Source organism: Poecilia reticulata, linkage group LG1 (assembly GCF_000633615.1).
Source record: "Poecilia reticulata strain Guanapo linkage group LG1, Guppy_female_1.0+MT, whole genome shotgun sequence".
In the NCBI taxonomy this organism is placed as follows: domain Eukaryota; kingdom Metazoa; phylum Chordata; class Actinopteri; order Cyprinodontiformes; family Poeciliidae; genus Poecilia; species Poecilia reticulata.
The window spans coordinates 29124133-29138339 of record NC_024331.1 but is presented as its reverse complement, the minus strand read 5'-3'; the positions used below and the strand labels follow the sequence as shown (position 1 = coordinate 29138339).

The following is a 14207-nucleotide window of genomic DNA, read 5'->3' as shown; positions in this document are numbered from 1 at the left end:
TATATATAGCTATCTGCAGGTAGCAGGAGATGACTGGGCAATGTAAAACTTATCACAAAACTGATGTGATGCGTATGTTTGGCAAATGAAGAATGTTCATCAGATAGTGATGTTCATCAGAATATCAGTATAAATGTACACCATATTTTTCATATTTAGCTTCCACTTCAGAATTATCCACTATGTGTTGGTCTACCACATAAAGGTCCAATAAACAGACACTGCTGATTAGAACATGTAATTGTAACATGTAAAAAATATCTGGTAATTGTTAGTTTAACTATGTGATTCAACTTTTACAGTGTTTATAATCCGGTTTAAATACTCTACCTAACAGAGGTGTGAAGTCTGCTGTGAATGTCAGGACTGCATTGACTGACGTAACTCCAGTCCACAACAGAAGATGGAAGCTTAAAATGAAGAAAAGTCGCATTATTGTTGATCCCTCAAGTCAGATGTACAGCTGTTTATTTATGCATTTTTAATTACTTTTTGGAGGGCGTGGTTTTGAAGAGGGTTGGTGCAGAGTTTACAGGTTTTGCTGGGGCTCAGGTAAGTCTTCGCATCAATCACATCAGTTCCTTTTCTCTGCAGTGTGACTACATCAAAACCTTCCCCCACCAAGTTGTGGCCTGGTACAAAAGGAGCAGCATCACACTCTGTTTGGGTCCCGATACGACTGGACAGAACAGAGGAGTGAACAAGGAGGACGCTTATGAGAAGAAGAGCTGAAGTTGAATCAGGCAGCATAGCTGTAGTCAGAAGCTAAAATAAAAATAAATATTTTATGGTGTTGGACGGATGGCAAGACAGGGAAAACCCATCAAATGTAGTTCAAGTTAACTAATGAGATAAATAAACTGATGATGAATTTAATGCATCAGTTTAAATGTAAGTATAGCCACCAGCTTTAACATACTTTGTAAACTTTAATATTTTCTCAAATGTTATTGTCAACTTTGAAACATTATGTCTAGTTATTTTTGTTCAGGCGCAGATGTTTTACAGAATTAGAGCTGTGTGCTACGTAACTGTTTTTGTACCGCTTATAGCCTCAGTTGTCAAGTTGTAACGAAGTAGAAACTATGTAACAGTTTTTCTGTGCTGCAGCTACACTAACCAAATTTATGATGTCATATTAATACCAATAAGGTCCAATAAACATTGGACCTTTATGTTTCTTAAATACATTTCAATTGTCATTAACATGTTTCCCTATTGACTGAAGCTAAATTTAAGTTGCTTTTTTTCATGCATGTTTCTGCTTGGTATTAAACTTTTCCTTCATTGCAGTTCCGGTGGAACTTCATGTTCTACCGGAACAAAAAGGTTCATTAGAACTGTTTGTTCTGTTAGCATAGATACTTTATATGTAACGCTGCCAAAATAAAAACCTGAAACATTACCTGCAGTTACAACAAGAAACAAAGTAACTACATTCAATTGACCTTTACACAATGTTCTGTATGAATCCTTATCTCTCCAGAGCTGCTGCTTTATAAACCACAGTTCTCAGCTCAGCACACTTGGAAACATTGCTTGTTTCAACTTCTTTTCAATCTGCTTTGGAACAGGTAAGACTTTTTTATATGCAAATAGTATCTTTGTTTAGAATACACTGCAGCAAATAAAAATGTTTTGTGTTCATTGAGTTCTAAAAAAATGTTTAAAGAAGACAATTTTATTATGAATTTAATTTCACTTTGTCTATATTAATGTGGTGGAGATGTGTGGCTGTTTCTTGACATCAAAGATCTGTGGATCTCCAAAGCTGCATTTGTTGATTGTTCATTGCTTGGGATCAGAATTCTGGAAACCAAAAATATTGTAGCAACCTCACAAGGTGCCATCAAAATTATTGGGAATCACAACTTGCTTCAACATTTGTCTTATTTAATTGCTACAAATTGTAATTCATAATTTATTATTAATTAGTGAAGCCAAGCTCAGTCTCTAATGAAGGAACGGAGAAACTTTACACACAAGGAATGATCACTGATATGCTTATTTCTAATCGAGTCTCAGAATTTATTAACTAAATAGGCAAAATTTACAGCTGAATTATTTTGTAAATAACTTATTTCTACTGGCATGTAACCTAACAACTGATAATACAAAAGAAATATATAGAATAAGAAAATGGGAATCAAATCATATTAATGAATGAGCTTCAATGTTTGTGTTTGTTTTTTTTCCACAAATATCTACTGGCTGAAACTTTTGTGTTATCTAGAACTCTTTACTAATGTTTCACCATCAATAACTGCTGCTCCTATGAACAAATACGCTCTAACTCAAAAATGTGATATTTGCTTCCTCTAACACATGCAAAAATAAAAAATAACTGAACAGAGATACACAATGTAAAAATGTACATAAAAGTTGAAATGCATGTATGATTTAAATGTGTAACTGTTTCAATAAATATTTAGATGTATTTAATACATGGGTATGTAATAATCACAATATGCTTAAACAATATTTAACCAATAAGCCTGACTTTAATTCTGTTCAGATTAAAGTCCTGTGTTAGCAGCATATCCTGAATTTATTTTATCTGTCAGCCAAACCCTCCAAATTTCTATTTTTTATTCGCTCTAGCAGCCTTTATTTGAAAGCTTGACAGGAAAGAGGGTAATGAGATAGGGGGAAGACATGCAGCAAATGTCGCCAGGCTGGGAATCGAACCTGTGATCACCAGCATGAGGACTAAGGCCTCAATACATGGGTTGTGCTTTGCCCCTGAGCCACCACAGCACCCCAGATCCTCCAAATTCAATGGGTAATAGTGCTATAATGTTAAAATGAATGTCGCTGTAAACAGATGTTTACTCATGTATTAAATACATTTAAATATTTATTGAAACAATTTTGCATTTAATTCATACATGCATTTGAAATTTTATGCACATTTTACATACGTATCTCTGTTCAGTTATTTAAAATTTTTTTGCATGTTTTAGCATAACCCCTTCGGTAACACTTTATTTGATGGACAGGAATCATCAACTGTCATAAAAATGTCATAATAGTTGTTAATTATATAAATTTTAAATATATTTTAGGTCACCTATAATAATGTATCTTTGTGTTTTATTACATTACTAAATTTTGATAATTAATTGGTTAATATCAGGTTGTCATAACAAAGACATCTTGAATAATGTCAATTTCGCACTAAAAGTGTCATCATTGAGCGAATGACACTTAATGACAACCATCATAAATATTTATGAAGAATGAATAATGTTCATGACAGGTGTTATGTCATGTTTATGACAGTTTCATGTCAGTCTAAATACAGTGTTAACTAACAACATGTCAGATGTTGTATAAATAAGTCATAAAAATAAGGAAAATGCCATGCATTATGTAAAAAAACTGTTTAATTCCGTTTTTCTCTATCTTTTATCTTCTGACTACAGCTATGCTGCCCGATTCAACTTCAGCTCTTCTTCTCATAAGCGTCCTCCTTGTTCACTCCTCTGTTCTGTCCTGTCGGATCGGGACCCAAACAGAGTGTGATGCTGCTCCTTTTGTACCAGGCCACGACCTGGTGGGGCCAGGTTTTGATATAGTGAGACAGCACAGAAAAGCTGATGTGATTGATGTGAAGACTTACCTGAGGCCCAGCAAAACTTGTGTTGTCTGCAACAACCCTTTTCAAAACCATGCCCTCCAAAAAGTAATTAAAAATGCATAAATAAACAGCTGCACATCTGACTTGAGGGATGAACAATAACGTGATTTTTCTTCATTTTAGCTTCCAACTTCTGTTTTGGACTGGAGTACCAGCAGTCAATGCAGTGATGACATCCACAGCGGACTTTACACCTCTCTTACGTAGAGTATTTAAACCGTATTGTGAACACTGTAAAAGTTGAATCACATGATTAAACTAACAATAACCGAATTTTATTTACAAGTTACAATTACATGTTCCAATAAACCGTGTCTGTTTATTGGGCCTTTATGTGATAGACCAACACATAGTGGATAATTCTGAAGTGAAATCTATACATGAAAAATGTGGTGTGCATTTATACTGATATTCTAATACCGTATTTTCTGCACTATAAGGTGCACCTAAAAACCTTCAATTTCCTCAAAAGCACACCGTGCACCTTATAATCTGGTGCTCCTTATATATGGACCAATATTGAGCCACAACAGGTCTAGCAGCTACCGTAAGCAGCCGCCGACTTCATTTTCGCCCATAGAACAAGAAGCGCGCGGTGCATGCTGGGATAGTTGTCAGAACGCTGGTTTGTAATCTATTAATAAAGTTTGACTGACCTATCTACCTACCGACCTGATAATCAGGTCGTCTGCAAGTCATTTAGCACCATGTTCTCCACGAACATGCTGTGCGCGAATGGAGAAGGGTGACCATCGTCCGGCCGCGCCACGCCCTAGTCGTGGAAGGCTCTCCTCGCCGACCCGACTTAGACTGTTTTGTTGAAATTCCCTTTAGTGCAGCTCCATCTAGTGATTAAACAGTAATCATTACTGTTTAAACTTTACCTTTAATAACATAAAGTTACCTAATTTTTAAAGTGCAATCAGTAATACTTTTATAACACATTTATAGAAGTAATGATTTCTTGGTTAATGTCAAGTTGTCATAATAAAGACATTTTGAATAATGTCAACTTTGTATTAAAAGTGTCATAATTTACCGAATGACGCTTTATGACAACAGTCATAAATATTCATGAAGGCTCATTCATGTTCATGACAGGTGTTTATGACAGTGTCCTGTCAGTCTTATTCACCCCCCTTCAAATAAAGGGTTACCATATCCTGAGATGGACGTGTGTTACATTGATCTGACTTTGCTGTGTTATTATGGCAAATGTTTATTTTAAAAAGTTGTTATTCTCTGCTAAAAGGTGTTGAGCAGAATTTATTGTGATCTTTATTAAATTCATTAGCAAATCATAACCCTAATCAAGTTGAAGTTTTCATTTTAGTTTTAATTATTCTAGTGTAAAAATATGTGGTTACTTTAATTTGATAAGGTGAGTGAAATACTACAGAAATGTATGTTTTTTAATTAGGTGAAGGGAGTTTTTTTCTTGCATATTGTGAAATTATTATTTGGTTTAAATTCCAGTATTAAGTTGAAACTTACAGTTCAAAGTTAATGTGCTAACAGAACTTAAAAAACAATGTTTAAACAACTTGTCTCTTGTTGAATCAACTTTATGAACTTTAATTTCTGATTTAAAAGAAATACAATTTTCTTATTGACTTTAATTGCATTTTAAAGCAGCATATGGACTTTCTCTTGTAAGCCACATTCAAATATTTTACAGTGTGTGGAGAATTATCCTTTCTCCAGGCTCAATTATTTATGTATGAGGTGGAAGAAGAGTCAGTGAGTTGAATTCATGAATTCCATTTATTAATATCAAAATGCAGATGATCCATTTCTCATGCTATTTTTAGGAGCTAGCAGGACAAAATGGCCTCAAGCAACAGTAATTCTAATAGTTAGCCTCTATCTAGCTAAGCAGTAAAGAGGGAGTTCCCTACTGTGTCACAACCTTTAACCTTAGCTTAGAGGGTGTTTCATAACATGTCATTTCCTTTAGCTTTAGCTTTGCAACTAGCTAGAAGAGATAAAAGAAAAACACATCATCCTTTATTCTCAACAGGTTGTAAACTGTAAGTCAAAAATGTTCTCTCTAGTCAAAGCATTTCTGTGTTTGGAGGGAGGGGTTCATTGCATAGTTCACACATCATGTCCATTTCACTTTGTCTGTTGAGGCAAGACAACTTAACATCTTTAGTCTGTACATATAAAAACCTGACTCTGACCCTAAACCCGACCTAAATTCAAGTCACTGCTTAGACTTAAACTTAGTTAAAGACAGCACTTCTTCTGGGGACTTACAAGGTGAGAAATCCTAAAACACACACACATATATTCACACACACAAAGGGACATGTGCTCAAGGACCATCCTGCAACAATTAGTATCAGTTTGACTGTGAATAACTATAAATAATTAGGAAAATTAACAAACTAGAAATATTGATTAAAATTACCAAAGGAAAAAATAGGCAAATAAATACCCATTCACTAACTTAGAATATTATTGAAAAGTCCATTTGTTTCGGAAGTTTTGTCACTAAGTGAAACATTATATAGAATAATTACACACATGTGATTTTTAAAAGCATTCATTTCTATTAATTATGAAGATTTTGAACTTGCAAGTAATGCAAATCTAACATTGAAAATTAGAATAACACAGCAAACCAATAAAAATATTTCATAATACAGAAGTGCAGGTTTAATGAAAAGTGTGTTTTTAAATACTCAGAGGTTGTGATTTAAAAAAAAACTTTTAGTCTGAAAACCGAGCCACATATGGAAGCATTTTCTAATATATTGAAAATAACTGTAGCTTATTAATACCTGCCTAATAAGGCTTAGGTATTAAAATACCAATAGTTAAATCAACAATTTCACTAAGCTAGAACGCTTTATTACCTAATAAAAAATGAACTGTATAGATGTTTATAATAATTTCTTCCTTTAAAATGTCCCAACAGCTCTCTGGTTGGGGCTTACACATCCCAAGATGCCAGTGATTGGACGGTAAGAAACATCTCAAAGCTGAACATTTCAGAATATTTTCAATGCCGCCCTGAGTTTTGATAACACAAACCTGATAGAAACCTTGCTGGTTGATTTTCTTTCTTTCACAATTTAATTTCAATTAATATGTGCTCTTCCAAGAATTTTATTATCATTTCAGTTTGCATTCAGTTAGAACTGAAGTGATTAGAATAGTGATAGAAAAACATGGCTTCTTATTTAACACTTTATAAACTACATGTGTTGTCTGTATTTCATCAGTTTGGCTTGGATGTTCTAGAAAGACCGGAGTTTGAAAAGTTAGATATGGGAGCAACCCGCTCCAAAGCCTACAGGTTCGCTTCAAAAAGGAGCAAAGAGGATCGCTACACTTTCAGCACACACAGTGTCACCTGCAGCCATTATGAGTAGGATGGAAATTTGACGTTTTTCATTGTGTACTGACAGGTCATGGTTATTGAAATAATTGTCTCATTTTGTCTTGGTGTCTAGTTTTATGGTATCAATCACACCTCCCTTAACCTTAAAATTCAAAAAACGGTTAGACCTCCTGCCAACTCACTACAACTCCTCTACTAAGAATGAGTTTAGAAAGCTGATAGACATCTATGGCACACACTACGCGAGACAGGTGAGAACTTTCACACACTCACATTGTAAATTAGTTACAGACATTTTTCTGCAGAAAACCATTTTAATCCACTTTATACCTGTTTTAGGTTAATCTTGGAGGACGACTGAGACGACTGATAACTTTACGAAGCTGCTTGGCCTCCATGAATGGGTTAAAGTCAAATGAGGTAACAAAATGCACAAAACAAAACATGTGATAATGCCTAGGGTAGAAAGTAAGCCGGTACGATTTGGTACTACTTACTGGTAAAAGATTTTGGGTTGGTACGTAGTACCCGGAGAGCGGCTGCAATAAGGCCGTCAGTCAGAACGGCTGCAATTTGAGTCAAAATGCAATAGGCAATTTGAAACATGAGTTAATTTGTTTATAAATTGCTATTTTCTCTCATTTCTTATTGTTTCTGAACTGTTGGTGCTGTGTGATAGAACCTGTACCCCTCCAGCCATCTCTCTCTCTCTCTCTCTCTTTCTCTCTCTCTCTCTCCCCTCCACTGCCCTCCTGGCGCTTGTAGGTTTCTCAGCAGCCTTCAAACCTTTCTCCGCTATAACGTCTGTCTGCTAATTACAAAATGTCCCAATTAAAAGCAAGTTGTGTTACGTGTTAATTTGCTCAATTAAAACAGCAAGGCACAGTTCTAAAACAGCTGCTTAGTAACTTATGACCGGAAATGTCAATTGTATTAAACAATTGTGCATAGTAGGCATGTTATAAATCACGGCTCTTGCTGATCGTATTGGTGCGTTTGATTTATGGACTGGGACATTTGCACAAGTGGTCCACAGAGACATCAAAAATGTTGCTTTCACTGGGACAGGACAAACAATAAATCGCTTATCATTTTAAAATAAAATAAAAACTGGGACTCTTGGAGTACTTGGAGGGGGTACTCTCCAGCAGTGCCCCTCCTGGAGACTCCGTTGTTCTACTGGGGGACTTCAATGCTCAAGTGGGCAATGACAGTGAGTTTGGAGAGGTCATGGAAAAAGACTTCCGTACGGCTTAGAGGCGATTCTGGTCCACCATCTGGCGTCTCAGGAGGGGGAAGCAGTGCAGCACCAACACTGTTTATAGTGGGGATGGTGTCCTGCTGACCTCAACTCGGGACGCTGTGGGCCAGTGGGCAGAGTACTTCAAAGACCTCCTCAATCCCACCAACATGCCTTCTGTTGAGGAAGCTGAGCCTGGGGACTCTGAGTCATGCTCTCCAGTCTCTGGGGACGAGGTCGCCGAGGTGGTCAAAAAAGCTCCTCGGTGGCAGGGCCCCCAGGGTGGATGAGATCCGCCTGGAGTTCCTTAAGGCTCTGGATGTTGTATGGTTGTGTTGGCTCACGCGACTCTGTAGCATCGCATGGACATCGGGGGCAGTTCCCCTGGATTGACAGACTGGAGTGGTGGTCCCCCTGTTCAAAAAGGGGRACTGGAGGGTGTGCTCCAATTACAGAGGGGTCACACTCTTAAGCCTCCCTGGTATGGTCTATTCAGGGGTCCAGGACAGGAGGGTCCATCGGATAGTCAAACCTTGCATTCAGGAAGAGCAGTGTGGTTTTCGTCCTGGTCGTGGAACACTGGACCAGCTCTACACCCTCAGCAGGGTCCTGGAGGGTGCATGGGAGTTTGCCCAACCAGTCTACATGTGTTTTGTAGACTTGGAGAAGGCGTTCGACCGTGTCCCTCAGGGATCCCTGTCAGTGGTTCTCCAAGAGTATGGGGATAGCCAGTGAAGGTGGCTTGGGCATCTGGTAAGGCTCCCTCCTAAACGCCTCCCTGGTGAGGTGTTCTGAGCACGGGGAAGACCCAGGACACGTTGGAGGGACTGTGTCTCTCAGCTGGCCTGGGAATGCCTTGGGATTACCCTGGAGGAGCTGGAAGAAGTGGCTGGGRAGAGGGAAGTCTGGGCCTCTCTTCTTAAGCTGCTACCCCCACGACCCGATCCCGGATAAGCGGAAGAATATGGATGGATGGATAAAAACCAGGAAAACAACTGTCACTGAATATTTAATCCAAGCAAAATCAAGACCTGATAAAAGTGCAGAAAACAATAACTAATATGTTCAAAAAAATAAAACAGTGACTGAAGATGAAAAGTTACTGCACATTCTACTATATAAAATTGTTTAACAGTTTTTATACGTAATAATGTATTAATAATCTAGTCTACTCAAATAAAACTACAGTTGTCGTTGTTAATGATACTCATTTGCACCTAGTATCTCATTAAAATGTTTCCTTAGTTACTATATGATGAGAAAAACAAAATCCAGCTCATCACAAAGGAAATGAAAACATGTTTTTGTCATGATATAATGTAAATGAGCACATTTATAAATGAAAAAAAAAAACACAAAATATGTGTATTTTTAATGGGACAATATTTTCCAACATTTTTACTCATCAATGGATATGACTTCAAATGTAAGTGAGTAAATTTAATCAAAACAAATTCAAGTAAAAGTAAAGTTCAGGTTTTGTAAACAATTTTAAAGGACAAATTACACAAATTGTAATTACATAAATAGATGTAAATGTAACTAATTGCTTTCCACCCTGAATGGCAGAATATATATATATTTTTCGAATTGTGAAGTGTTTCTACTTTATGTGTTATCCATACAGGTACGCAACAGTACAGAAAAATATTAATGTTTTTATTTGTTTTGGTTCTCACAATGAGGAACAGATGATTTTTGTCATAGTACCGGCAATAATTTAAAACTACTTTCATTACCACTATTATTATTACTAAATACATTAAGCTTCATAAATATGAAGTTTATCACTTCCAACAATTTCTAGGAGTGATATTATTTATTTATTTATGTTTGTCCATTTTAATTTCCAAGAATTTCTACATGAATATATTCCTCTCTTCTTGTGCCTGGCTCTTTATGCAAATATCTGGTGTAAAGCAGCTTTTTGAAAAATCTTTTTCTGTTCTTTCACCCAGATCGAGACATGTTTATCTATGGGTGTAGCTGTTGGCTTGGGGAAGATGAAAATCTCTAGTGTCCCAGATTCTTGCATTGGTGTCCTAAAAAACAAGGACTCTGCCACTAACTTCAGATCTGGTCTCCACCAACACTTCACAGAGGTATCAGGAGGAAATGGTTGGTTGGGGAAGTTTTCAATTTTCCAAAATGATTCCATGGGCTACATGAACTGGCTAAAGAGCCTGAAAGAACATCCAGATGTTGTTTCATACTCCCTTCGACCTCTCTATAGGCTCATGCCAAATGAGCTTCAAAAGGCAGCAGTGAAAGCTGCTATTTGGCAGTACTTGAAGGACACTGGTGTTAAGAAACCACCCGAAGAGCCACAATGTGACGACAAAACTCCTAATGTGGCCTCTAACTGCTGCCCTCTGCACACCTCATGGGGAAATCTATCAGTGACCATTGTTCAAGCCTGGAAACTATACGGAGATGTCGTTGGAGTTACTGACAGGTGGGTTGCAAAGGTAAAAAACAAAGACCTTATGGAACCTGATGAGCACACCTTCTATATGGCTCCTGTTTTGTTCACAGCTATGCTAAGCTGCGCTATGGTCCCGTGCAACGCAGGACCAAAATGATTCAATCCGATGATCCTCAGTGGAACGCTGAGTTTAATTTGGGCAAGGTCAGTAAATGTTATCATCACAGATTAGCTGAAAAAGCTCAACAACAGACAAACTGATCCATTTACGCTGCTGATGCAGCAGAATTTAAAGAGTTAATACCAGCATCTATTTTTGCAACAATAAACATTAATTTACCAGCAGTGAGGAGAATTTATTCTTTGGTGCCACCAAAACTATTTGTTAGCAAACATTTGATATTGGGTCAAATATAATTTAATATCAGAAATGTGTTGTAGTTTCCATTTCAGCTAGATGATGTTAAATTATTGATCATGAACTAATCTGTCCTTCAACTTGTKRCTTGCATCAGACAGCARCCACAATAACAARAAAAGAGAACCTCCCTTTAGGCCCGACTCGTTCTTGTTTCGGTTCTCTCAGAACCAACCTGGGTGTCTGTGGACATGCGGCTCCCACACTCACTGCTCTGCTTAACCTGTTGATGAGTCAGGAAGTGCTGACCCTCTCTTATTGCTTTTACAAATCAATCATGAGCATAAAAACTTGGCTGACCRAACAACAAATGTACAAAATGAACCTTGAATGTCAAAGTAAAACTTTTTGTCCAATTGTTTTCTCTGTCCTACTGATTGCTTATTTTTTGTTTTTAAAAACCTGGTTGAAATAAATAAATCAAATCAAACAAGATAAATCAAAGTATACAATGATATATAATGCAGACAAACAGAATATTGTGTAGGCAAACGTGGGAAATGGACAATCAACTCCATTTCTAGATCCAAGCCAGGTTGTAGACTCTTTATGTTTTGGGATACTGGGTCAGCACCTGCATGAAAAAGAAGAATTTGGTTTTACTTGAATAGACCATGCTAATCATGGTGTTTATGATCAAGTACAAATAAAAGTAAAAGCAGAAAAAAATCTGAAAATATTTGAACAGAAACCACTTTAAATATATATTGTGTAAACAGACACAGCCTGGCTGATGTATTTCAAATCTTGTGCTGTTGTGTTTTGGCTAACATTACATTACATTTATCAGCTTTTGAGATGCGTGGAAAACAGTTTTATTTTCTATATTACCTAAATAATTTGGTTTTGAATGAGAAAATATGCATCTGAATGATCCTCCATTCAAATTTTCTCATGAAGGTTGACACAAGCCACCAATTGCTGATTGAGGTTTGGGATGAAGACTCATCAAAATCTGACGACCTTCTCGTACAGTGCGTGATGTACCTGATGCCTGGCAGTTACACTTTCACGTGCTCATCATATCTTGGACACCTTCTGTTTAAATTCACGTTGACCTGTGACCCGTATCTGACTGGAGAAAAATGCATCGTTTATAAACCATCTCCCTTAGTGACAGGAGATTAGTGGGTTTTGGGAATAAAAGCATTTCATTTCATCACATAACATTAACACTAAATCTGATAGAAACTCAGAATTTATTTTTAATAGTTTAATTTTGTTAAAGGCCTAGTTAAATGTGTATTTATCATATAATGAAAAATAATTCAAGATTCTGTGTAACATTTAATCACAAGAAATAACTATGCTTTAATATATCCAACCAGAAATTGTGTTTCCTTTAATGACAATAAAATTTGTGAAATTTCTACAAGTTGTTGACTTTGTATATTTTCGACAAATTTTGTATTAGTTGTTTGAATTATGTCTTATATGTGTTACTATTAAAGAGAAACGTAGTTACGTTACAGGACGTGTCACAAAACTATTTGGTCAAGACCTTCTGTATGCAGAAAAGGACCTTTCCACCGGCCCGACAGCCGGGTGCCGCTTCCTGGTGGTGGGTTGGTAGAGCGCCCCGCCTCCATGCGCCATATGCTTTGCTTGCAACCTAACGCGAGTTGTTTGTCTGATACAAAAGAAGAAAGAGCTGAGCTACTTTTTTACAGCCTGATTTTTCTGATGAGGACAGCTTATCTCCATCTGGCAGCGGGAGGAAAGCAGATGGCTCAGACGAGCTAACAATGATTTTTGTATCAAACTGCTATGAAACTTATAATAGTGCCAAATATAAATGAGCTAATGTTAGTCAGGGTCTGCGACAGACTGGCGACCTGTCCAGGGTGTACCCCGCCTCTCGCCCGAAACGTTGGCTGGAGATGGGCACCAGCACCCCTCCCGACCCCACTGAGGGAAAAAGGGTGCAAGAAAATGGATGGATGGTTAGTCAGGGTGCTGCAAATAACTTAAAAATGTCAGAATTCCTTCATAATATATTCCAATGTGTTTTCAGATGTTGGTAAACTGCTCTTGCAGAACATCATGGTTGTTCATGCTGCATCTCAGTTGTAGGATGTCTCATCAGTGTCCGTCTTCCTGACTGTCGTTGGTGTTTACCTTCAGGACGTCCACAGACCTTCACCCTTTTGGGGCAGAAATCACATGAGTTCAATGTGCTGATGAAACATTTCTAACTAAAAAATGTGGCTGATGTTCTAACAAAGTGGAATTGCATTAATCTGCTGTTTTTTACTTCTCAATACGTTTGATTATGATACAAAAGATGTTCAAGTTATACTGAGGACAAATAAAGTTGTGTTCTTTCTAATCTGACTGGTTCTAGTTTTAATCAAACCTTCATGTTTTCACATTTTGGTCACTGAGAATTAAAAGTTTAAACTCAGTCTTATTTATCACTAATTAAGGTTTTGGACATCTTTTCTCACTTTCTTACATTGAAGATTCTCCAGGCAGATGAATAGTGAGTGGATAGAAGGATGTATAAAGTAGAAATGAACAAACATGCTTTGTATTTTGGGTTCTTGTTAATAGCAACCATGACAATAATATCAAAATGTTTAGTTTTCTGAATAATGTATTTACGTTTAGATATCTTCATTGGTAATCTGCAATGTTAAGTGTCAATTACGTATTTATAAGTTATTTTCACTCTGGCTCTTCATATTTTTGGAGGATTGTATAAGGACCTTGATGCCATATAAACTAAAGTTTGTAGAATAATGTGTGGAGTGAGTGAGTATAATAAAAAGACTTTGTTCGTTGAGACACAACATTTATTTTTCTTCTGTTTGCCTCAACTCTCCATGGAGCTCTGCCAACTCAGCTGGTAGCTGCTTCCTCCTAAAGGAGATCCAGTTCTGATGGTTCTCTTCATCGTGGTGCCCTCTAGTTTTAAACATGCAGTAGTGCAGCCACTGCTTAAAAAACCTGGCCTTGATCCTACTGTTCTGGCTAATTATCGGCCTATTTCGAAGCTGCCTTTTCTTTCTAAGGTTTTAGAAAAAATTGTGTACTGTCAGCTGAAACAGTTTTTAGATGACAATGGCATTCTGGAGGTTTTCCAGTCAGGTTTTAAAACTCTTCATAGCACAGAATCTGCTTTAATAAGAGTTT

General features: G+C 37.0%; 2 protein-coding genes across 2 annotated transcripts in view; both read left to right on the top strand.

Moving 5' to 3' along the window:
- Positions 1-14207, top strand: part of LOC103470916 (perforin-1-like) — a 192613-nt gene that overhangs the window by 95255 nt on the left and 83151 nt on the right. The gene's annotated exons all lie outside the window — the stretch shown is intronic.
- LOC103471490 (perforin-1-like) lies at positions 1473-12541 on the top strand. Its single transcript, XM_008420522.2, has 10 exons — positions 1473-1574; positions 3426-3685; positions 3764-3843; positions 6564-6609; positions 6871-7016; positions 7102-7240; positions 7329-7409; positions 10188-10684; positions 10765-10858; positions 11973-12541. Exons 2-10 carry the CDS (start codon positions 3428-3430, stop codon positions 12198-12200), a joined length of 1569 nt encoding a protein of 522 aa, XP_008418744.1. The 5' UTR covers positions 1473-1574; positions 3426-3427; the 3' UTR covers positions 12201-12541.

Bases quoted from the DNA above. Each gene is read 5' to 3' on its own strand.
- LOC103471490 (XM_008420522.2), top strand. From the start codon at position 3,428: ATGCTGCCCGATTCAACTTCAGCTCTTCTTCTCATAAGCGTCCTCCTT. The intron at 3,686-3,763 runs GTAATTAAAAAT...TCTTCATTTTAG, and splicing joins AAAACCATGCCCTCCAAAAA to CTTCCAACTTCTGTTTTGGA. The intron at 7,241-7,328 runs GTGAGAACTTTC...TACCTGTTTTAG, and splicing joins GCACACACTACGCGAGACAG to GTTAATCTTGGAGGACGACT.